Below are 24,414 nucleotides of genomic sequence, written 5' to 3' on the forward strand. Positions count from 1 at the left end.
TAATTAAACTAAGAAAAGAAATGAAAATACTTAAAGGGACTAGGGGTCGACATCCGGGTACGCGAAAATAAATTTCAATAACTAATTGTTTTGATTCTGTACCCAGTCAGAGCTGTCGCCTCCATGAACATTGTAAGCTAGCCCGAGTAGGTAACGTGAAGGAAAAAAAAAAATCTCACGGAGCAGGGTATTCTATTTTTAAAACCGACCAGAAGATATGATTCACTACAGCCCTGTTGTCTAACTACTATTGTCTTTTCATAATTTATTATTCAATATGTCTAGTCAGCGATTATATGATGCTACCCATTCTATCAGATGGTATTACTATGGTTGATTACTATTATGACACATAAACTACAAAGTATTACCGTAGTCCGACTATATATCGCCCTCCGGTCCGCGTGATATTATGGTGCAGGGGTCAGAACCTGAGATGTTTGTAGTTACACGTATCTATTTAATATCTATATATCAACACGCGGCGAAGTATTCACTGGGCTACTATATATTTAACTATATGGGTGTCCTATATTCTATATTCATTTACTACAATATTCATATACTTATTAATATTCATATTCACATTAATATTCATTTGCCACGACGCTATATTCTACAAACACCCTGTTTCCTCTATCTACGCCCAGCCTATTTACACATTTCATCATAATACTTTAAAATCTATAATCACTACAAACATTTTCCCATTCCGATCACCGCACGACAATCTCACTCGAACCCAAGACTCTTTTACCACACACACAATACTATGTAATACTTGGTAGCTTTATTAATAACGAAAGAAAAAAAAAATCCTACATACGTTCACTGAAAATAGAATTATCTGCGATAATGTCTAATGTTTATAAAATTCTGCATCAACAATGAAATTCTACAGCCACGAAGAAAAATGGACATTTAATATATTTTCAAAGCGAAGAACTAGCATCATATCGCCCGACTTCTGTTAAAAATTTACGTATTGTTTATTTATTTAAATATTTAGATTTCTAGACTATGCAGAATGTTGAAACTTTCAGAATATATTAATTTTGGGTCACTTGACCTAACTGTACATTCATATGGGCTGTGAATTATACCTTCTAGGTTTTATTTCGGAAAGAAAGGTCAATTTCATGAAAACTAAATCACTAAGCACCTCGACAGAAGAATGGCGGTTAGTACTGACTTTTGACACTAGGGCTAGCGACGATATAATGAACCCTTGAACAACTGAATGTGACCTTGTACACGGAATTATTATACTATATTACGTTCACTTAATGACGGAGTAATAAAATTTATCGCATAGTAAATACTACACTGTCCAACACACTCTTTCATCACTTAATTATCACTATCACTGATACTACATTACAAATATACACATACTACTCGAATTACAAGACACATCATGCCACATTCATACTACACACTACATTAATACATGTTATACTAATAAATATACACAGAAATCATTCAGGTTTTACCGTGTTAAATCGGCTCTATGAAAGGTAACGAAAGGAAAGAAATGAACAGGGCCAACTGGCCCTTATATTTACTAAATCATATTCTTTACTCGACCTATTTAATCGATGCCCTGAGGGGACATATCGGAGTATTAGCTAGCAATAGGACCCCTGCCCTGAAGGGGCAGGAACCCGGAACAAACTGAATGTTCAACTCATCCCGCTGGAAGCCGTACTCCCAATTTGGGAGTCAGATAGGAGCCCTTACTGAAATTTACACGTGCATTGTGATTACTGGACTGACTACCACAAAATTAAATACCGCCATGTTACTAATAAATAAATACAAAAAGAAATCACATCCACTACATACACGAACACAAACGGTAGTGAGGCAGGCCTTACGTAACTAGAAAAGGAATAATTTTAAGGATAAGAATATTTTAAGGGAGAAAACACCACTCCTCCGAAACTGTTTATAAATTCCTAAGAAAACTCGCAAACTGATGCACTTTACAAAGCCTGTCCATAACTAACAATATCTGCACAACATGGCGTCATCTATTTTTTATTTCTTCAGTCCGGTTTTTACTGAAATTTAATAGTTTTTTGGCTCCTAGAGACTTCCAACGATTTTAGGTTAAAAAACTCCCTAATATTACCTTGTTTGCAGTTTTCTCACTCCGTTGCAACCTTTTAAGCTCGACGATCGAAATCTGGCTGTTGTCAACAAGATTTTCCGGCTTGGAATGGAATAATTGCGCCCTAATATCATAGCGTGGGTTTATCAGCCAATCAAAACTAAGCATTTTGGCGGTGGGGCTTTGAAACGAATAAAATTTGGTAAAATCTGGATCAAACTAGATTTTAGAAGGACCTAGGTATCTAAAAGAGAGGTGAAGGGTGGTCCTGAAAATTCTGTCGAATTTTAGATTGGTTATTTGATCTGGAAAGTTCCGTCCAATAGTGGATCTATATTTTCGGATAGCACTGACACCGTAAGAATTGTAATAATCCATTTACATATACATATGCAAGACTTATAACTAATTTAAAATATAAATAAAGATATTGATTCCCAAAACTATCATTCCCAATGAATTTTTTACAGTTTTTTCATGTTAATTTGAAATAGAATAACAAATAAAATTACGAATTATATGAACAGCCAGAAATTTTTTGTTAAACTTCAGGTACAGTCGGTGCAAAAAATTTCGGGCACCCTCCTATTAAAAACATAATTTCATTAGACTGTAATGGCACATTACAAATCAAGATCCATCATATCCACAGGCGTATTCTGTAAAGGCAGGGGTGTCAAGTTCACTTCGGGATCTCCCGTAACTAGCGCTTTATCTACTATGGATGAATTCACTGGGAGGGTTCGCACTAGTTCAGAAAACTCGTTATTATCAATCAAAGAACGCAACCCTGGTGAACTCTGGGCAGGAAGAAGGTGCAGTGACAGAGAGCGAAAGCGATCATGAAGACTGAAAAGAGCGGTGCACTTTGCCAATCTCTGCCATGTGTAGAGGCGTCTGGTCAGGGGCGGCTATAGCTGGTTTGCGTTCTTCGGTGGACAGGTGGCAGTCGTATGACATCGAAAACAAGTAAAAGGTTGCTCCTCATAAGTCATTCACTTTACAACCTTGAACTATGATACGAGACGGTACATTCTTATGTATTTCCATATGAACAATACGTACGCCACTGTCTATGCAATGCCGAAAGGGGGCATTCCATAGTTGTGGTTCAACTTTGCGTACTTTACCATAAGTTTTAAAATGCTCTTCTAGTAATGATAACGGTCGTTCAAGAGGAAAGTCATATAGACGAACCAACCGAATTGAGGCATCAGCGGCTCCGATATGGACTGTGCTGGACTACCCAGTCACATTGGTGAATTCTACAGGCGAAGGAACTGTTGCGGCAAAATGTTCATAGGATTGTAGACCTTTAAACTTAATGTATATGCCAATGATTCCGCATGCAACTGTAGCGCACACATGTTTTCAAATATATGAGGAAACTTGTTTTCCATCCATGGATGTATTTAGCTAGCATTAGGTTTGACGCTTCTATATCTTCAGTCAAATATGAATTGAAATTGCAAATCCTTCTTATCTTCCACAGTAGAACAAACTATTAAACTACAAAATACTGTACACAAACGGTGCTATGCATCAAGCACACAAAAGGACTAAACGTGGGAAAGAAGCACTAGTCTTTCCAAAGAATATATGAGTAGCAATATCAGGCACTCTAACAGAACCAACACTACTCACGATGTGAAAAGCTCGGGAACACGAGCTTAACTAACCTACCGCGTCACTTCATGTTTCACCGAAAGTATTACCTAGTTGAATCGTTTCATGTAAGACTATACACATGATACTAAAGATAATATAAGACGTTTCTTCTGTGAGGGAGATTCGAGACTTCCTTCTTTAATTCAAAAAAGTTATAAATACTTTTCGTCAATGAGGAAAATATCACGAAACGTTCTTCAAGTTGAGGCTACCTCACAGTTTTCAACGATGGTTCCGATTTACATTACTATTCTTCCTCACTAACTTCTAATTTTCAAAGAACATAACACAACAGTCACTATTTTCGTATTCTTTTAATTGTATCAACACTTGTAGAAAAAGAATGTTTTATTTGTATCTTCCGTAGGTACTAGTTTATTTTCTTATCTTTAATATGAGAAATTTGTGGTAGATTGACAAAATATGAAACTCGTATCGCAGAGACACGGGTTCAAATCTCGTCGTGGCAACCTTTTCTTAATTGAAAAATATTGTTTACGTAATTGGAATTCTAATTCAATTATTCGTTTATTATTATTATTATTATTATTATTATTATTATTATTATTATTATTATTATTATTATTATTGGAAAGTCGAGACTTGGCTACACATTTTGTATTACATAAAGTTTTTGATTATTCAATTTGAAGACTTTTTGTTCATATGGAACGTATCTGAAATGGTAGATTGCTTAGAATATTAATATTTCTAGCAGTAGTAGTAGTAGAAGGAGTAGGAGAAACATAAAAATTTCTGGGAAATAACAACCTTTGTTTCTGATCAGTTGTATTTTTGACTTATACTAACGATATGACTTACGTATTCATCATTTGTTCGCTAAACACGTTACGTTCCCAAACAGTACGAATCAAGACTAATACACCTGACGTCATCTTGTAGACATGTTTCGTAGGTCACTGTCCTATTGCGAGTGCCCTGAAGAAAGTCGTCTCAACTCTAAGACCGAGAGAAATTGAATATTTTCCATGTTATCTTTCATTGTAAGTAGCAACATTACCAATGATAAAAAAAATTCCTTTACTTACTCAACGAGAATCGAACGTGGACCACTGGAATGTGAAACCAACGCTTATCCCACTACTCTAAGACATCGCTGTTAACTAAGAAGAGAAAACTTGGCGTGAAGTGTCTTAACCCTAAAAACAACAAGGTGGGTCCATTGGACCCTTTTACATTAACCGGGCTTTTTTGTAGTATTAACTAAAATTAACGCAACCGTAACTAACCTAACCTAACATAAACATCGTAAAGCACTAATATACTATAACAAAATCCTTTTAAAGAGTTAGTATCATGTATTGATAAGTATGGGTCCAACGGACCCACCTTGAGCATTTCTGTATGTAAAATATATTGGTGTTTCTAGGTTTCAGCTGCAAATTACACCTTCTTACCATTTCAATGTTGTAAACTCTCGTTTCTGTTATAATAAAATAGAGAGTGTTATGTAGAGGCAATAGTCAAGAGAATTCAAGTTAAAATTGGCAAAGTAAATTGTTGAAAATAAGTTATAGAAGTAGTAGTAGTGGTTTTGTTGCAGAATTTAGATATGAGGAAGTTTAACGCCCATCTTGGACGTTGATGCTAATGTTACGTGAAATTACAGTTTTAATTTATCTCTTCGGGTATTTCTTTATAATTATATTCTTTCACGCGCCCTTAATATAGATTGCAGATTGTCGAATTCAAAATTTTATCCAGTTTACTCGGTATTGGGAAAATAAAACTGTAATTGTTGGCCCGCGAAGACGTAATGTGTGGCCCGAACACTGAAATATAAGTTTTATATATTGTTTCTTTTTATTACGTGATTTTGTATGCAATTTTTTGTGAAATGTATAAAAAGAAAACTTATAATGTAAACAACTTAAAACTTACGTTTTCCCATACAGAAAACGTCGGTAAAATAGCAATGGGCAACTAGCGACCTTTCGGCAAAAATTAGATGTATTCAGCGACGATTTACTGTGGCCCCACTTCCGCTTTGACAATTATACCACCAGAGGCAGAGACGCGACGAAACGCCAATGAACCACAACATTACTCCCCAAAAATATGTTAAATTCCCTGTATGCGTGATTTGTTTACATTAAAGTGAGTCTAAAAGACACTTAAAAAAGTACCCTGGCTAGCCACAAACCACCAACCTCACAGTCCGCAGGATCGTGTTGTTCCGACTTGGTCACGGAGGCGATGAAGGAGATGTCTGATGTAGAGGTGTAAATCGTTGAGGTTTTTTTAGTTTGGCCAATCAGAGTGCTCCTGCAGCCTTGTATATTCGACGATAAATGTTTCGGATCAGATAAAATGCGTTCACCATGTAATTTTATAATAACATTACGCGCATATATTTATTTCACAGTTCTCCCATATTCACTTTCTAATGATCGGCGATAGTTGCCATCGAAATTCATATAATTATATGCACTCATCTCAAGATTTTTCACTTCGTGATGTAGAGGCAGGGATTACCCTGGAGCTCATTTTAGAAACAATTGGTCTGGAATATGTAATATATAATAATAACCGCATGCAAATGCCTGGGGAAATTTCGTGTTTGTCCCTTCGGGATTCTTAGCGACGAATCAAAGGAGATGCGGATAAAATGAAGTTTTTTGGCTGATGATTGAAAACTGTAAAAAATAAACTTTTTATTTATCTATACAAAGGAGGACAGGGGCTATACTCCATGAACTTTGTCATAATGAAATAAAACTGGCAGAATTTACTTTCCTGAAGTTTTGAAAAATAGTATAATTTTTTAAAAATTTTGTTTTCCTATTTGGCGAGAGGAAACAGAACATATTCCTTCATATAATGCCACAATTTTGCTCTTTGTTGTAACATAGATGAACTGGGATGTTGGGAATCAAAGTTGTAAGATCAATAGCTCCTCGGCCTACAACTTAAAAAGACAAACTAATAACAAATTTATTTATTTACATATACAAGGAGACAGGAGGCATACCCTATAAAACTTGAGGCACACCCTATAAAACTTATCAAAGTAGAACAAAATTCGCAGAATTTTCTCTCCTTAATGATCTGAAAAATAAAATGCATTTTTCAAATTAAGAATTATTCTTAAAATAATTTCAAAAGTTTAATCTTCAACAACTTCTTACAGACATGTAATTAAGTTGATGATATTGGTGTCTTAAACAACCGTGATGGAATATTTTCTGGAATCCCTAAGAAATTCATCCCTAGAAAAGGAGTTTGCCATACTTGTATATATTATATTATTTCTTTATATTGTCTATACTATTTCTCTATTTTTGTTTTGTTAACATTTAATAATGCTACACATTGGAGATCCTATGCAGATAACTCGTAAAATTTTTGTATTTTTTTCTCAATAGGTAAATATTTTTCTTCTCTTACTATGCGGAAGCAGGGAAGTCTCCATGTAATGCCATTATTGTTTCAATCGGAGCAATTTTATGGATTATGCCTCATGTATCCCTTGAATATATAAATAGATATTATTATTATTATTATTATTATTATTATTATTATTATTATTATTATTATTATTATTATTATTATTATTATTTTAATTATAGATCGAAGAACTATTAGCCCTGCATGTTGCTTCCAGTCATCCTACCCATTTTACGTTTAATCTAAGAAATGAATTATGCCATTACATCTGAAATAATATCTCTCCTCTCCCGCCAAGTAGGAAAATAAATACTGAAAAATTATGTTATTTTTCAGAGTTTCATGGAAAGTAAATTCTGCAAGTTTTGTTTCGTTATGATAAATTTTATTGAGTAAGCCCCCCTGTCCTCCTGTGATTTATGGAAATAGATAAGTTTATTTCTTTGACTTTTAATCGTAGTCCAGAGAGCTATGGATACTGCAAGTTTAGGTCCAATTGTCTCTTTATCCTTCTAGGCTAGGCCAAAAGGTCGAATACCTAACTAAAACATTTGCGCCAATCGATAGGTTTGGGGAAGCTGGTACTCTAATAGAGAAACGACAAAATTTCACTCTCTTTGGTGTACAAAAGGAGCTTCTGAGCGCACAAACTTACACAAACGATGCACTAACGATTGAGACCACTTTAAGCATCAATCGGCTTTGGTGGTATGGATGGCTACTAACTAAATACGTCAATATCTTACACTTTCGGTTGTGCACGAACGAAAATTTTGCGTGCGAAATACAATACACTACGATTGAGACCACGGTGCCAATTGGGGTTGTTGAGAGGGCTGACGCATAAACCAGATACATCAATATCTCACATTTTCTGTTGTACACAAACGAAAATTTTGCGTAGACAAACTATGCACTAACGTTTGAGACCATTCTTTAGCCGAACTTCAAGACTGGAGGGCTGTCTAAACAACATTATCCAAATTAATTGTTGAACACCTTAAAATTGCTTTGCGCACAAACGCAATGTAAAGATGGAAAAAGAATGCACAAACGTTTGAGACTATATTGACGAGATTCGGAAGAAGTGCGGAGGGGTGACTGTCTAAACGGACGTAAGCACTACTAAGGAGTTTAGTTTTAGTTGGTGCCTAAAAGACAACTAACTGGTTCGTTGACATTAGGTGGGTGATAGCCTGGGGTCCCTCATGGACTATTTTTGCTGCGTTGAACCTTCAGCACCTCAAGCTGTGGGTAGGCCCGGAGTAGACTTCTATCTCCAGTTGAATCTCTGCTGTTCTCCTGCCACTTGACACACACTTGACTAGTTGTCCACGACTACTGACTTGAAAACTTATCTCCAATAATTTTGTTAAGTGATGCTGTAAATCATTCAACTAGAAAGCTCTTGCAATCGGAAGGAATGCAGTGAGATAGCAAAGCAGTACTAGTCTTTCATTTATTGGCTAATTTATGCAATGACGAAGTGAATATAATGATTTACAAATGCTTGCCCAAGAATGTACGTGTATGATCAAAAGCTTTATGAAGCTGAATTAATGATTTGAATGAAATTTAAAATAGTTTAATTTTAACAATGATTCAAATGGTTCAATTGATTGTAATTGTTATTGTTTTGGTTATTTCACAGTATTGCAAAAAATGAATTTTTTTTTTTTTTTTAATTTTTACGTTCCACGTTATGCCGGCTAGACTAAAGGAGACGATCATGATGAGATTTTTTTTAAAAAAAATGGGAAGAAAAGGGAGATGCCCGAGAAAAGCTATCCACACGTTGTTTGTCCAACACAAAGCGAACTTGTCGCAGAACGGGATCAAACCAAGAACCCCGTGCATTTAAGGTGAACGCTCTACCACAACCACCGCAGCCTGCTACAGTATATCAAGTGATACACGTACTTGTAGGGCATTGGACAATATTATTGGAATATATGCACACAGTTTTAAAGCTTATGATTATTCCAAGAACTTTTATTCGAACAATTGCTTTTACATTTCTTCTCAGTTGAGTTTTACGAGGTAATGAAAGAATGTGTTCACTAGTTTAAAAAATGTTATTAATTTTATCTTAAAGTTATGCAAAACAGGTCACTCAGAAGGAAGTGATAATAACTTCTTACATTGCTATGATATTAGAAGAATAATAAAAACTAATAAACCTTCTATGTTAATTGGTTTAGAAATTATGTGACAAGAACTAACTGGACGCGAAAAATCCAAGATGGCTGACGAGTTATTTAAAATGGTGGAAACCCTACAAGTAAATTTTTGGGACGATTTTAGAATAATAACATCAATACGTAGAACATTTTCTAACAGGTTTAATCTATTTTTTTTTTAAATCTCTAGGTTTGGTTTATTTTTGTCGTAACTGTACTGGACTAGAGCTATTTATTGAAAAATTCTTAAAAACCAACTTGAATTTTTGAGACATTTTTGCAAGATAATAAGATTAGTAGGTGACACGTTTTTTAATGGATTTCATATTTTTTAAAACATTTACCTGAAATACTAATTTCAGGGAAATAATACACATAATTACATACAGGAAGATAATGCGCAAATTTACTTTTGGCGTGCTTGTGCACTCATGGCGACACTATGTTTACGAACATTTTATTAAAGTAGTCAGTCTTCCAAAACTATTGATACTTAATGGAAATAGGAAAAAAATATTTCAAATCACTGAAGTAAATATCTTTTTCTTCATATTAAGTGATTCCTTTATATATTTCTACAGAAATTGCGCAAAATCTCTTGCGCAGCTGTGACGTTCTATAGTGAAATTATATACACTACTAGCATATATTACCCACTTCGCTGGGTTGAAATGAAAATTTAAATACACAACGGCCTATCTCATGTGTTTAGTACCCATGAAATATGCTGTTTTCGTTTTCAATGGTATCGATTCAAACGGCATCGGAAAGATCATTGATCATCTCGGCGACCCCGAAAACCATGAATTCGACACTAATATTGGTCATTTTGAACCATATATATATATATATATATATATATATATATATACCATGTTTGGCCCATGGCATCTGAAGTGTCACTGTTCATCTCAGCTGCCACAAAAAATGTGAATTCAGCACTAATATCGGTCATCTTCGATCATTTTAAAATATCTCTTCCTCCCTCTCCCACAAGTTGCTGGTCTGAATTTGAATTAAAACGGGATCGAAAATATCATTGTTGATCCAACCGACACAGAAAACTATAAATTCGACACTGATAGTGGCCATTTTCGATCATTTTTATTATCTCTTTCTCCCCCTTCCCCAAGTGGCGATTCTGATTTTGGATTTAAACCGGATCGGAAATATCACGGTTCATCTGAATGATCCCGAAAACTATGGATTAGACACTAGCATTGTTCATTTTCGATCATTATTATGTTTTGCTCCCCCTGCCCCATCCTTGCTGCGGCACACGGCATCAAAATTGACACTGTTAACCGCAGTTACTCCTAAAACTATGGATTCGACCCTAATATTCGTCATTTTTTATCATTTTTAAATGTTTATCCCCTCCTCTACATTGTACCCTCCCCCTCCCCAACTATGAGGGCTGTAGTTGGATTGAAACAGCATCAGAAGTGTCACTGTTTCTCTCATCGACCTCGAAAACTATGGATTCAACACTAATATCGGTCATTTTTCATCATTTGTAAATTTCTTTCCCCATCCCTTTCCCCTACGTTGCATCGTCAAAGTGAATAGCCTAAAGTAATCCCTGTCCATAAATTCGTGTATGTTGAAAATTTGATTGAGAATCGGTCGGGTGGTTCGAGAGTGATGAAGTCACAAAGTCAGTCTTTTTTATTTTAATTTCTTTACATTTATCCCCCCCCCTCCCCTAGGTTCGCTCGTCAAAATGAAACGATAAAAAACACCCAAGGCCCAATCCTCATACATGTTGAAAATTTGATCGAGATTGGGTTCAAAAGTTATTAGGTTTTATTACTTTTTATTTATACGTTCTCCTCCCCTCCCCTCCCCTATGATCTACCGTTAAAGTGAAATTACAAAAATGTTTGCAAATCCGAACCTCATGTATCTTGAAAATTTGATTGAGATCTTTCAGATAGTTCAAGAATTTTAAGTTACAAAAATAGTCACTTCAGTTTTTCGCTTTATCCTAAAATTATGCAAAAATTGTTACTTGAAAAAACGGATAATAAATACGATGTTATATTACCAACAGCAATAGAAATATAATAAAAAATTACGTTAATTGGTTTAAAGAATGTGTAGCATTAACTAAGTGCATGCCAGAAATCCAAGATAAAGGACTATTTATTCAAAATGGCGGAAAACCCTCAAATATTTTTTTAATTCTTGCAGGGTACCGGTACGTAGGACATATTCCAACAGGTCTTATCTTCTTTTAAAATGTTTACTCAAACACTTATTTCACTGGACTAATTTTCATAATGTAAATCTCGAAAGAAATTATTAACATTATAATAAGATATGGGAACCTATACAATTTACCTGTGATTCGTAGATGTAATAGGCATCGTTGAAACGGCAGCAGGGCTGTCAGCTCTTCTTAAAACTCTGATTTCAAATTGTGCTTTTAAATGTTCTTCGTCAAAACAAGGGAAAACCGTTCTTTTAGCTTCAAGGTATGGAGTCATGAAAGTAATATATCTGTAAAAATAATAATAATTTTAAATAATATATACATATTTTTAAAAAAAATCAAAAATTATATAAAATGTAGTTAGAAAAAAAAATAACGTCTCTAAGAAATCTGTCAATTATATTCGTTGACATAGGCAGAAACAAAACCAGGAGTAAACTCCATCACCTTAGCTACAGAAATAAACTTTAAAGAAAGTCAAAATAAATTTTCCTCTGCACAAAGCGAAATGAAATGTTTTTTATTTTAAGTTTAACGTCCCATAATTATGCTCTTTAGGCTAGACAAGACAAATGACTAAACTAATGAAAATCGATTGTGAAATTCAATTTTATATGCTCTCCAATGGGAAATCGAACTCTGAACCACGTGTATCAATCAACTTTAAAAAAAAAAAAAATTGAAAAAGTGACCCTGTGATAATTATCCATATTCCTATAATCCTGTGTCCGTTTATACTCTCGAATTTGATTTGTAGTTAGTATTGTTAGACACGAGACGATGAATAATTTTATTTTATCTTGTCTCGTAAATTTGTGTTTGAATTGTCGTCTCGTTTCGAAATAGTCCAGATTGCAATTTATATACAAAATGTATGACTTTATAATCTTCTTAATTTCATCTACAATGTAAAAGCTATGAAAACCTATCTGTATCACGAGAGGTTCTCAAAGGTTGTGATATAACAACATTTAAACAATATTTATTACAGAAGTGTATTGTGTAACGACTTGCATATCTTTAAATGTTGATAAATGTTCTTCACTGTATTTGGACAATATTTTTGTTTTTACAATTTATAGTGTTTTACTGTGAATCATGTAGCGTTTAAACAGTGTTTGGAATAGAATTTCTTGAGCGGATTCGTTCAAAATGTTGGAAAGTATGTAATGTGAATCAATTTTAACCAGGACTTAAGCTACGAATGGTACAAAGTATTCAAAGAAGGGCGAGAAATGTGTGAACATTGCCTCGTCCCTGTCGTCTTTCAACGTCTTCTACTAATGAAAACATCAACAAAGTGAAAGAAATCGTAATGGAAAATCATCATACAAAGCTTGAGAAAGAATTCCCTGGATCTTAATATTTCACACGAAACAGAAACTCTCTTATTGGTAATCTGGGTATGAGACGCGTCGATGCTCGGTTTATTTCGGAAGATCTCAATTTTCTCCCAAAAGAATAAGTTGCTGAAGACATGCTTGATCTGTCTAGATCCGATCTAGCATTCATGAAACACATTACTACGGGAGGCGAGCCATAGATTTACGAATTTGACATGAAAAAAAGTTAACAGGATGCTGAATGGAGAGGGGGGGGAAGCAAAGTCGATCCAAAATCAGGGTAATGCTAAATGTTTTATCTTTTGAATTATTGCGGTATTATACACTCAAAACTTCTGCTAGAAAGACAAACCCTCAACAAAGACTACAACTGGAGTGTAATCTTGCATTTACGTGGAAACAATCGTCACAAAAGACTCAAACACTGACATAACAATTCATGGATTGTGCATCACAATAACGTACCATCACACAAGGCGGGTATTGTGATCATTTTTTTGACGAAATTCGACGAATATGCTTGATCAAATTCCGTATTTACCTGAAACGACCGGAGCTGACATTTTCCAGTTTCCGAAACTCAAATTACAACTTCGCGGAAGACATTTTGACTCACTTGAACCCATCAAACCAAAATTACTGAATGAGCTAAAGGTTATTCCGAAAAATCAACATTGACTACAAAAGTGTTTTAATAATGGGGCTAATCGTTGTCATCGCTTCGAGTGGGGCATACTTTGAAGGTGACAAAAAAGGTCTATGATTAATTAAACATTTTGAGCCTTATGCAGAGTCGTTTTGACCCGTGATCAGTGCCATACTAAAGAGTTCAACTAACATATGCTTCCTGCAGTAGTGTCTTTAGTATGACGCTAATCACACGTAAAACGTCTTTGCATAAGGCAGTTTGTTTTATAGACAAATTCCGGATACTTTTATTCACAAAATATAGGCAACACGAGTAGTTGACAGCTCTTTTCGCTTCTTATTAATCTGAACCTACTGATACTCAGAGCAAATATAACCAACTAACTAACTAACTAACTCTATAGTCTATGGAACCCGGAGGTTCAATGACGTGTTCACAAAAGCTCTCCATTGACTTATATCCTCAGCCAACTGGATCCAGTTTCTACTTTATATTTATATTTCTGTGAGATCCAGCTTAATATTGTAATTCCATTTGCGCCTAAGTTTTTCTAATGCTCGTTTTCCGACTGAATTTCCAATAGAGACCTTGAAGGCGTTTCTACTTTATTCCATTATGGCTACATGAACTGCTTACCTGTTCCTTCTTGACTTGATGACTCTAATAATGTTTGATAAAGGGTATAAATTATACAGCTTCTCGTTATAAGGTTTCCACTATTCCTCATTCACGTTCCTCTTGGATCCGAATATTCGTCTCACAATTTTTTTCTCAAATACTTTCAGTCTGCTTTATTCCCTCAGAGTGAGCGACCATGTTTCGCAATCATACAGCACAACAGGCGTGCTTACGTTTTATACACTTTAGGCTTCAACTTCCTCGACAGAATTCGCGACGATTAAAGATTATGGACAATAATAATACGGATTCCCGGCTTTCAATCGACATTTAATTTCTTCGTGGGTGTGATTTTGGTCTGCTACTTTTGATCCTAGATATTTGAAAGTGCCCACTTCGTAGAAAGTATTATTTGATATTTTAATGCATCCATTACAATCCCGACGAACTTCTATGTATATAGTTTTCGCTGCATTTACTTCTAAACCTATACGTTTAATAAGACCTCTGCATTTCTTTCCATCGTTCTCCTATCATCCTCTATTAGATTTACACCATCAGCATACACCATAACCTGGTGAATAACATTCAGCTCTATGGCCTGGTCGCTATATTTGATTTTCCTTATAGCGCATTCCAGGACAAGTTGAATAATAATGGCGACAACTCATCTTCTTGTCTCAGGCCATTCTCGACATGGAAGCTCGTTAAGAAAAGATTCCCTACGCGGACTTTTCTCTGGAACTCATTTAAACATACCTCAATTAATCAAACTAGTTTTTTTTTTTCAGTAATTTCTAAAATCAATAAACAATTAATATAGCGGGATATCGCATTTCCACTTTTTTTTCGAGTATTTGTCGAATGGTAAATATCTGGTCGATAGTTGATTGATTTCGCCTAAATCTGCGCTGATAATCTCCTCTTTCACCTTCGTATGAGATTAATCTTACTAATAGAATGTTTGAGGGGGATTTTATACGAAGTTGACAGAAAAGAAATAACTTGATAATTATCAAAATCAGTTTTGCCGCTTTTCTTGTGAATTGATTCTTTCCATTCTTGTGGCAATTTCTCTTTGCTCCATATAAGGAGAATGAGTTTGTGTTACTTGCTTTCCATTTTTTCCCTTCCAGCTAAAATTGACTCAGACGGAATTTTGTCCACACTCGGAGATTTGTGTTTCTTTCTACCTGTACACGCTACCTTTACTTAAGATTTACGTATAATATACTAATACATATTTCCAATAAACGTCTGAATGACTTTATTAAAGCTCCGTCACAACATATAATTTTACCATACTGTAGGAGTACAGGTCTTATCACAAAGAAATGTAACCTCTCCAATCATGAAATGTTATGTAAGTATGACAAATAATTAATTAATTAACCTCATCTACTTAAAATTTGCAACAAAACAAAAAATTCCTCCTCGAAATACACATGCGGCGAGGTCTCTATTGTGATTATAATAGAGAGTTTTATAATGATAGAACAGTAATCAGCGTTGCTTCACACGATCTGTCATTCCCTTTGGTAACGCTTTTTACATATCAGTACATTTTATCTTAAAGTTTGCGCCATACGGCTGCTCCTTGAACATCAGGGGCGGACTGGCCATAGTGAAGTTGTGGAGTTTTCCACAGGGACCGACCCATTACAATTTTAAGGTGCCGGTAGATCTAAAAGATTTTCAGACAGTACAGTATGACCAAATCAAAAGATGTAGGCTATATCTGTAAAAAAAAAAAAAAAAAAAAAAAAAAATTAATTAATATGTAATAATTAATTTCTTAATTTCCAATCCAAAAATTCATTCCTTTTCTGAGGTAGTAAGGCTCCACTTTCGAAATACAACAATGTTCTTTATTTTGCATAACGCTCAAGCAAGTGCTGTAATGTAAAAAATAAAGGAAACAGAATCAATTGTCTATACCGATATTTTATCTCGAGTGAGTGGAAAGAAGGCAAACGTTGGGATGGAAACGATGAAACCCTTAGAACATGATAGAGTTTCAGAGAAGAACGACTCGGTACAAAAAGGTCGTTTGTAAATTTGTGTACAATTGTGGAAATTACTAGTTACTTGATATTTAAGACGTCAAATAGGAGTGAAAGTTCAGGGACATTTAATATGGATCACAAGTGGTTGTGTGTGTGAAATGTACTTGTGTGTGAAATGTACTTTGGACATCACTCGAAGTAACTTTTCCACAAATTTCTTTTGCAAGCGTTACGGAAATGTTCAGCGTGGATTTTGGATGAACATTGTGAAGATTGCAGTTCTAAGAAACAAGATAGGTATTTTCTTGTATAATCTCCAATAAAGAAGACATCGTCCAGTAAGTCACAATGTTTAATTATTTTTAATCATTCACTAAGCACAAGCTTGTCAAGGCGGTTTGATATGAACAATAGTGCTTTCTTTGCTGACCTAGAAATTCTTGATCAAAAATTTTTCCAAGACATTACAAGCAGAGGATTTTAACCACCTGCACTTGAACATTTAGCAAAGATATTGACATATTTTAAGTCGCATGTCACAGCAGATCTATTAAGAACAGAACTGATCAGTTTAGCTAATCATTTGGAAAGACTGAAAGCCCCCTTTAGATGAGAATGATGTAATGGAATTGGAAGAGGAGGTTGAAACTACACATATCTCTTCGGATGACTTCACTCTGAAGAAAAAGTGTATTCGTTCACGTCAGGACTGTTGTGTTTGTTACTACAGACTTTTGTGTATGTATAATCTTTTGACAGGAACTTATTGTAACATAGGATTTGCCTACAAGTGCATGTTCATACTTTCTTTTACACAGGTAGCATGCAAGAGAAGCTATTCTGTAAAAAAAAGTTCATAAAAAACAGACTGAGAACGACTGTATCACAGGATAACTTGGAATTCTTCATGCTTCTGTCAGTGGAGAAGGAAAAGTTTTAATATATTGATGTAGAGAACATCATAGATAGTGTAGCACAGAAAAGCGATGTCCTAAGAAATTACTCATAAATTAAAAATGTAATCTGTAGGCCTACGTATGTATCAATGTCTGGCTGTAGCTATGTGCTCATATTACAATTCATTTCACAACTTCATAAAACTTGGTAAAATATATAACAGCCAGCAAACTCCCAAAATTTTGTTTTTATGAAGTTGAAAATAAAAAGTTAAATACCCAAAAAATTATTTCTCTTAAAACAGTAGAATACCTATACTACTGTGACAACTGTGTGCTAAAGGAACTTTGAAAATACTAAGCACAAAGTAGACCTATCTCGAATTGAATATAGTTTCATTTACAGGAGCGTATATTCCTTAATATATAAAGGACCAGTTTAAAAATATAAAATTGTAAAAATTATTATTGTATAACACAAAATTAGAGGCTACCTTTATTTTCAAAGGGGCCGGTTGCTTGAATTGTTGTACAGTGAAATTTTCATCCCAGTCCGCTCCTGTGGAACATAGTGGTGCGCACCATATTTTAAGCCATATGGTAAGTACCAACTACTTCCTAGGAAACATATTAAAACATTAGAATAACAGAAACAGTTGTACACTTAATTGCGAGAATTTATTTTGAGGATGTTATACCGTTGAAGCTAGGCATAACGCGCTACAACTTTGCACATCGGTGACGTAATGTTCTTCGCGATTTGGCTGCCAAGTGACTGAGATTTGACAGGCAGGGACGTGAATTCCTCAGCATTGCTAACTCAAATAAATATTCGCTATAAATCTGAAATGTGCAGTATTGTTCATAATTCATATGTTATATTTTTTCAATCTATGTATATGTAGAGTGTAAAACGCGCACGTAAAAACTCCTAATATTCAATCTGCCGATACAGTACGAAACCCTGCCAAAGAACAAACCGCGGCAATATCTTATTTCGAAAAGTGAGTGAGCCACTCCTCTGTTTTAAGCAAGCACTGTTACTATAGGAACAACAGTCATGTGTTCTGTTGACCACGAGATGTGTAGAAAGATTCCTTCTTCCTTCTTTTTTTTTAAAAAAAAGTTAAAACTTAAACGGGCGAAAGAATGTTTCCCAGTCAGTATTACTTAACGTTGTGTTAGTGGCGATATAAAACTTAATTTTTGTGTTTCTTAAAACTGTTTTAAAATTTTACATGTATATGTTCGTCTATGTTTTAATATATGAGATTGTATGAATACTTCTTTTTTATGCCAGTACTTTCAGATAGATCTATGTGATGCATCCAGTTTTTCTTTTATTTTAACAATTGATTTCAAATTCTATTGTACTTGTACGGAAGGTAAAATATTTTGATCATAGTAAAATGATAATGTTAATGTCATATGATGATTGTAAAATAAATAAATGAATAATAAAACAGAATTATTCATCTTCTATGCAATAGCATATTTATAATTATGGAGTATTTTTCCTTCTCTCCCTCTGTTGAGAAGAACGAAATTAACCGTGAATTTCGCCTGTTTGAGACAAACGTGGCATCAGTAGCCATAAACTTCGAAAGAGAAACTGAACACATGAAATTTGATCTTTCGATGCCAAGATTATAAATGACTTAACTACATAGTAAAAAATGGTTGTTAATTCAACTCAATTTTAACACAAGGCAGTGGTTCCAGCATGACTACCACTATGCGGTGTTAGTTCAACACATACCCCGCGGTCAGTGACGTATTTAGGGGGTGGCTTCCGGGCTTAAGCCCCCCCCGAAATCTTACTTAGTATAGTAAAGTAAATGAAATATCTTGCACAATTTTCACATTTCCAGGCAAAGCCTCCCCCCCAAAAGTTAGCAAAGCCCCTCCCGAAACAAAATCGTAAATACGCCACTGCCCGCGGTATTGGCGTTTAACACAGGGGATGTGTTACGTCTTTAACACACAAGCGGTGTTGAGCCGTGCCGAACCACAAAATTACTCCCTCGAAATATGTTAAATCGCCTATGTGTGTAATGTGTTTACATTATGCTGAGACTAAAAAAAAAAAAAAAAAAAAAAAAAAAAAAAAAAAAAAAAAAACTACTTTAAACAAGTAAAAAAAATACTCCACTTTCGGGGTGAAAGTACGAAACAACAAACGTTCGATTACTAACCGCGTGCTCTTCCGACTTGGCCACGGAGGCGATGAAGAAAACGTCGCTTGTAGAGGGATAAATTGTTGAGGTCTTTTGAATTTGGCTAATCAGAGTGTTCCTTTAAGCCGCGTATATTTGATGATAACCGTTCGGGATAAGATAAAATCTGCTCGCCATGTAATTTAATAACAAAATGACGACTGTGTATTTACTTTATTTTATAGTTCTTCCATATTCACTTTCAAGTGATCGGCGACAGTTGCCATCTAATAAAGTTGCTTCTAGTACACAATCGCTTAGGAAAAGAAGCAATACTTGCATCAAATGTGGGAGATGAAATTTTGCGTATACCTGGATTTGTTTAAGTATTTCTTTGTACTGTGTTTGTCTGTAGCTTCAATTCATAAGCCTTTATAATTAGATGCCCAACATATTTGGCAATCACGCAGAAAACAACACCGAAGGTTCTACATTTGTGTTAATTTAACACACATGTTGTGTGTCATTTCAACTACTGTCATTTGACACACAACTCCAAATGGAGAGTGAGTTGTTCTAACCACTTGTTTGTGTTATATTTTAACACAATTGTGTTAACACATAGGTATGTCGTTAAAATAACACAACGATCTTTTACAGTGTATGGACAAGTTTAAATAATCGGGGTTGGCAACACGTCTTGCGCATGCGTAGCATTGAACAATCTCCTCTTTTTTCTTTTCTATTCTTTCTTTCTTTATTTCCTTCTTTCTTTCTTTCTTTTTTTTTGACTGACTAACGTGGAAAGTAACAAGTTACGTCCTTAAAGTGCGATGTCTACCAGCGATAATAAGTCCTCTTCTTTAAGCACTTCACCTTACTTCTTTCAGTCCCATATTTAGTACCAACAATTCACTATTCTTTAGGTACTTTAATTAGTTTTTTCCTTGAAAATTGGTCCGGATTCGAATTATAGTTCGTCTAACTAGCAAATGTCTTGTGTCACTTAACTTTCTTGAAATGAATTGAAATCTTTAAGTTTTACGTCCCATGCAATGCCGGCTAGGCTAAAGGAGACAGTGATGATGAAAAATGATGATGGTAGAATGAAGAAAGTTGAGGGAAAAGGTAGAACCCAGAGAAAACTCATGCACACGGTGTTTGTCCACTACAAAAGGCATTTGCCGAGAGCTGGGATTGAACCAAGGACCCCATGCACCAGAGGTTTTAACTTTCTTCAATACTCATTGCTGTTATGTATGATTCAAAGCAGTTTAGTTTACATAATAATAGTATTACATTTTCTGCAGGTCTTTAATTACTTAAAAATAGTAATCACGACTTTTGATTCACGAAATTAATTCACACTCCTTGACTAATCAATATCTGCTTGTGGAATTCCTTTGTCTTGATCAGTAACTTTGAAGAAGTACAGCATAAAAGTTCTGATATATATATTACGTTCACGCAAAGTAATCAGATACAGCAGAAATATAATATTCAGTTCCTCTTCGTAGTTCAAAATACTACATGAAAATTTGGAAGGAAATTGGTGGAAATGCTGGGAATTGGAGTGAAGTTGTAGATTGAGTGATAAGATTAGGAATATCAAGTATAGAAGATTGCGCAGAAATTCACCTGAATACGATATTTACCTGGGTATTCCTTCTAGATAAGGCATTCTCTTCCTATGATTTCAAGCCCAGCCAGATTCTACTTTATATATTAACATGAAGATTTTATTACTTAATACATTGCTATAACCATAAATATATTCATAAAATATTTAAATATTTCTGTGAATACTTACTTTTTGCCTCCATTTTCGTTGTCAATGTATTCGATTGATTCCCATCCTCTGGCATTGGACAAACTTCCGTAAAATGGAATGTTGATTTCATATGCCTTGCCTTCCTCTAGAGTGTTGTCTAACTCTATAATCATAAACTCATTCTCTGGTTGAAACTCTAAACTTCTAACTGATATAGGACTACGTTCATCTTGTTCGGAGACGAGTATATCGGATGTTGAAATATTGTAATCTACTGAATGTAGAATTATCTTGTTCGTTGAATCTATACATTTTACATAAATAGTCACTTGCCCAGAAAACCTGTCCTCTTCTGGTGATATTTGCGAAAAGCTCAATCTGTATAAGTATGGCTCCAAATTCTCTGGAAGTCTATTCTCAGTATCATTCCTCTTAGCTTCCCGTTTGCCTCGTAGTGATAACAAGTCACGGTTGCTACGTCTAAACGCATTTGAGTATTGAAGCAATCCCAGTACTACCATAAACAGAAAAACTGTTCTGAAATCTGTCAGCTTTGGTCGCGCTACCATCTTGGAAGAAATATTTCAGTAGTTAGTCAATCATGTGATGAAATTTTCTGTAAATAATAAATAAAATAATGTAATGTGTTATACGCTATACTCTTGGCTCCTATACCTAGCATTTTCTTAATAGGTTGAGTAGGAATGATGATTTTCCTAGCAAAATCTGAACGAGATTTATGTGAAAAAACAAAATGGGTATTGGTGTGGCGGTGTCTTAAATAGTTAGACACTGTGGCTAATGTTTGATGACTCTTTATTATCTTTATTCAGAATTGGGACTGTATTAATTGACTGGCTCTGCCATCAAGGCATGTTTGTCATTTAACCACGTGAGTTATGGTACAGTTTTGTTCTGTCTACGAGCATCAGACCCCACTACATGAAGAACCCATCACATCGGGGAAAAGCCGGTGGTTGGTCTACAATGTCGCAATGAGAGAATGTAGGTCTGAATTCCCTCGCAATTAACATCCACAACAAATATATAAGAGACACATTTCTCATATACAATTACAGAAGCTCGAAAGCTCAGTCCTGTTCCTTGGCAACCACAGAACGTATGCTACCCAGGTGATGTCAGAAAATGAACCGCTAAGCAGTTAACGTCCATGCCTTTGGCGTGGAAGACCCAGGTTCGGGTACCGCCGGGAGCTCATGTGGTTCGGGTCCCATGTTAAGCTACAGATCCACATCTAACATAGCATCACTGCTAAAAGGGACGCTAAACTGAAAATCAAATCAAATAAAAAAAAAAAACCTTCTACCAGCATATACATCAGTATGTCCTTCGACGTTCCTTACCCAAAGAAACTGAAACACCTTTTTTAATAAATAAATAAATAAAAAGTTTCACAAAATTTCAGAGCTGATTTCAATCTAACACGGTGAGTAAAGACCGCGTGTTATCATTAGGAGAAGAGAAACAGTGATACATAAGGGCACTCATGGTGTGGTTTCCAAGGGGGGGGGGGGCAAGTATAAGCGACGTTTCAAATACAGTTTCAAATTTTGCTGTAACTAATGTAAAAGTTCTATTGGGATTTCAATATCCCCAAGTACAATTTCCTCTTAGGGGGGACAAGCGCCCCTGATGGGCGCTCTTGGTGATACAATCTGCTGTTTAACACTGAATGTTTATATATACGGTATATAAATGAATAAATAACAGTTTCTTCCCGCAAAATCGAAATTCAATTGTTATTGACAAAGAACGACCTTCTTACTATCCACAAATGTTCATTTTTTCGATTTTCTCGAAAACTACGCATTACAATTTACCCTCAAGCACGCTATTTGTTTTGGCTGGATGTGATCTATTGACTGACATATATGCCTTGTCTTCACACAATATTATATTGGTTAATAGAAATTAAAATTTAAGTGCTAATATTAATTATAAGGTTTATTTGTCATGTTGCTAGTGTCATAATGAAAAAGATTAGAGAGGGTATATTTAAGGATTACATTCACCTCAATAAGTGGCATGGTTCTTGCTCAGCGTCAAATATTAAGTTTAGAAAGAAATTATTATTATTATTATTATTATTATTATTATTATTATTATTATTATTATTATTATTATTATTATTATTATTATTATTTATTTTGTCAAAAACTACAGAAGAGGATTTGTACTCACGCATATCATTTTGTTCGGTGTCATACCTGGATATTGTTTATTTTTAATTAATAATAATATTGTAAAAATTTCTAATTTTTTAAATTACATAATGAGCAGTAAGGCATAATTTCTTGACTAACTGATCACTGTACTGTTATCTCTTTCACATTAGTACTAATAAGTAACAATTCACTCTTTTAAATCCGGAATGGCGAAACACGATACCTGTTCTAAAAGAGACAGTCATAACTAAGATGCATATGGATTTCAGCGTCAGCCAGCAATGAGCTTGGAAGTTATAGGCCTGTAAAGCCAACATAGGAATTCATAGGAAACAACGTCTATGCATCTCATCGATACTAACCTTATGTAATATATTACATAGAAACCATATTATCTATAAAGCACGGGAGACTTGGGGAAGATTGCATCTACTACCAATCACAAGGAAACACAGTGACCATGTGTTTAAATTATCGGCAGCGCTTTACGTAATAAATTACTTCGAAGTCCATTTTCCTCCCTCACACCACAGCACAATTACTCCGATAAAATTTACTACAATCTGACTCGCTATCAGAAGCCGGTTCAAAAACGCGAGGCATGCAAATGTGACCAGACACCTTCAGGCTCAAAATGTTACTAGACCTCGACAAATTTGTCTATTATCATTTACCTGCTCTTTGTTTTCGCAGGACAAAACGCACCTTATTTAAATAATAAATTGCACTTATGAATCAGCAAATTATTTCATTTAAACATATTTATTTTTATTTCCTAATTTCCACCCTCCCTTTCCCATATACTGTCGAACGTAACTGCTATGCATATTCCAATCAAGTTCTTGAGATCACCTTGGAACATTCAAACTTCTGTGACACATTTTCGTCCACAGCGTTACACTCTATTCAGGTTAACAGAAAGAGACGTCAACGTAATGCCTAAGCGTTGTATTTCCTATCGATTCCTATGTTACCTTTACAGCCTCATAACTCCCGAACCCATTGCTGACTGACATTGGGAATTCATATGCATCTTAATTAGGACTGGTTCCTTCAGGATAGATATCGTATTCCGCTATTTCGGATTCAAAGAGGGGAAGTGTTACTTCTAAGGTTTTCTAACTTATTGTACTGAAAACCGATAGGCGATGCAACCAACAGCAACACAATGACTACAACATAGCAAAAATTGCCTCGCTCTTCAC

General features: G+C 34.9%; 1 protein-coding gene across 1 annotated transcript in view; it reads right to left on the bottom strand.

The window, feature by feature from the left end:
* LOC145661532 (aminopeptidase Q-like) overlaps positions 1-24,414 on the bottom strand; it is a 36,752-nt gene that overhangs the window by 11,955 nt on the left and 383 nt on the right. Inside the window, exons 2-3 of the mRNA XM_081726853.1 lie at positions 21,063-21,639; positions 11,713-11,871 (exon numbers count right to left, since the gene is read on the bottom strand). Of these exons, the coding sequence (XP_081582979.1) occupies positions 11,713-11,871; positions 21,063-21,592 (689 nt within the window). The 5' untranslated portion in view covers positions 21,593-21,639. The remainder of the gene's footprint in view (positions 1-11,712; positions 11,872-21,062; positions 21,640-24,414) is intronic.

The sequence above is a fragment of the Thermobia domestica genome, chromosome 10, assembly GCF_964235325.1.
Source record: "Thermobia domestica chromosome 10, izTheDome1.hap1.1, whole genome shotgun sequence".
Lineage (NCBI taxonomy): Eukaryota > Metazoa > Arthropoda > Insecta > Zygentoma > Lepismatidae > Thermobia > Thermobia domestica.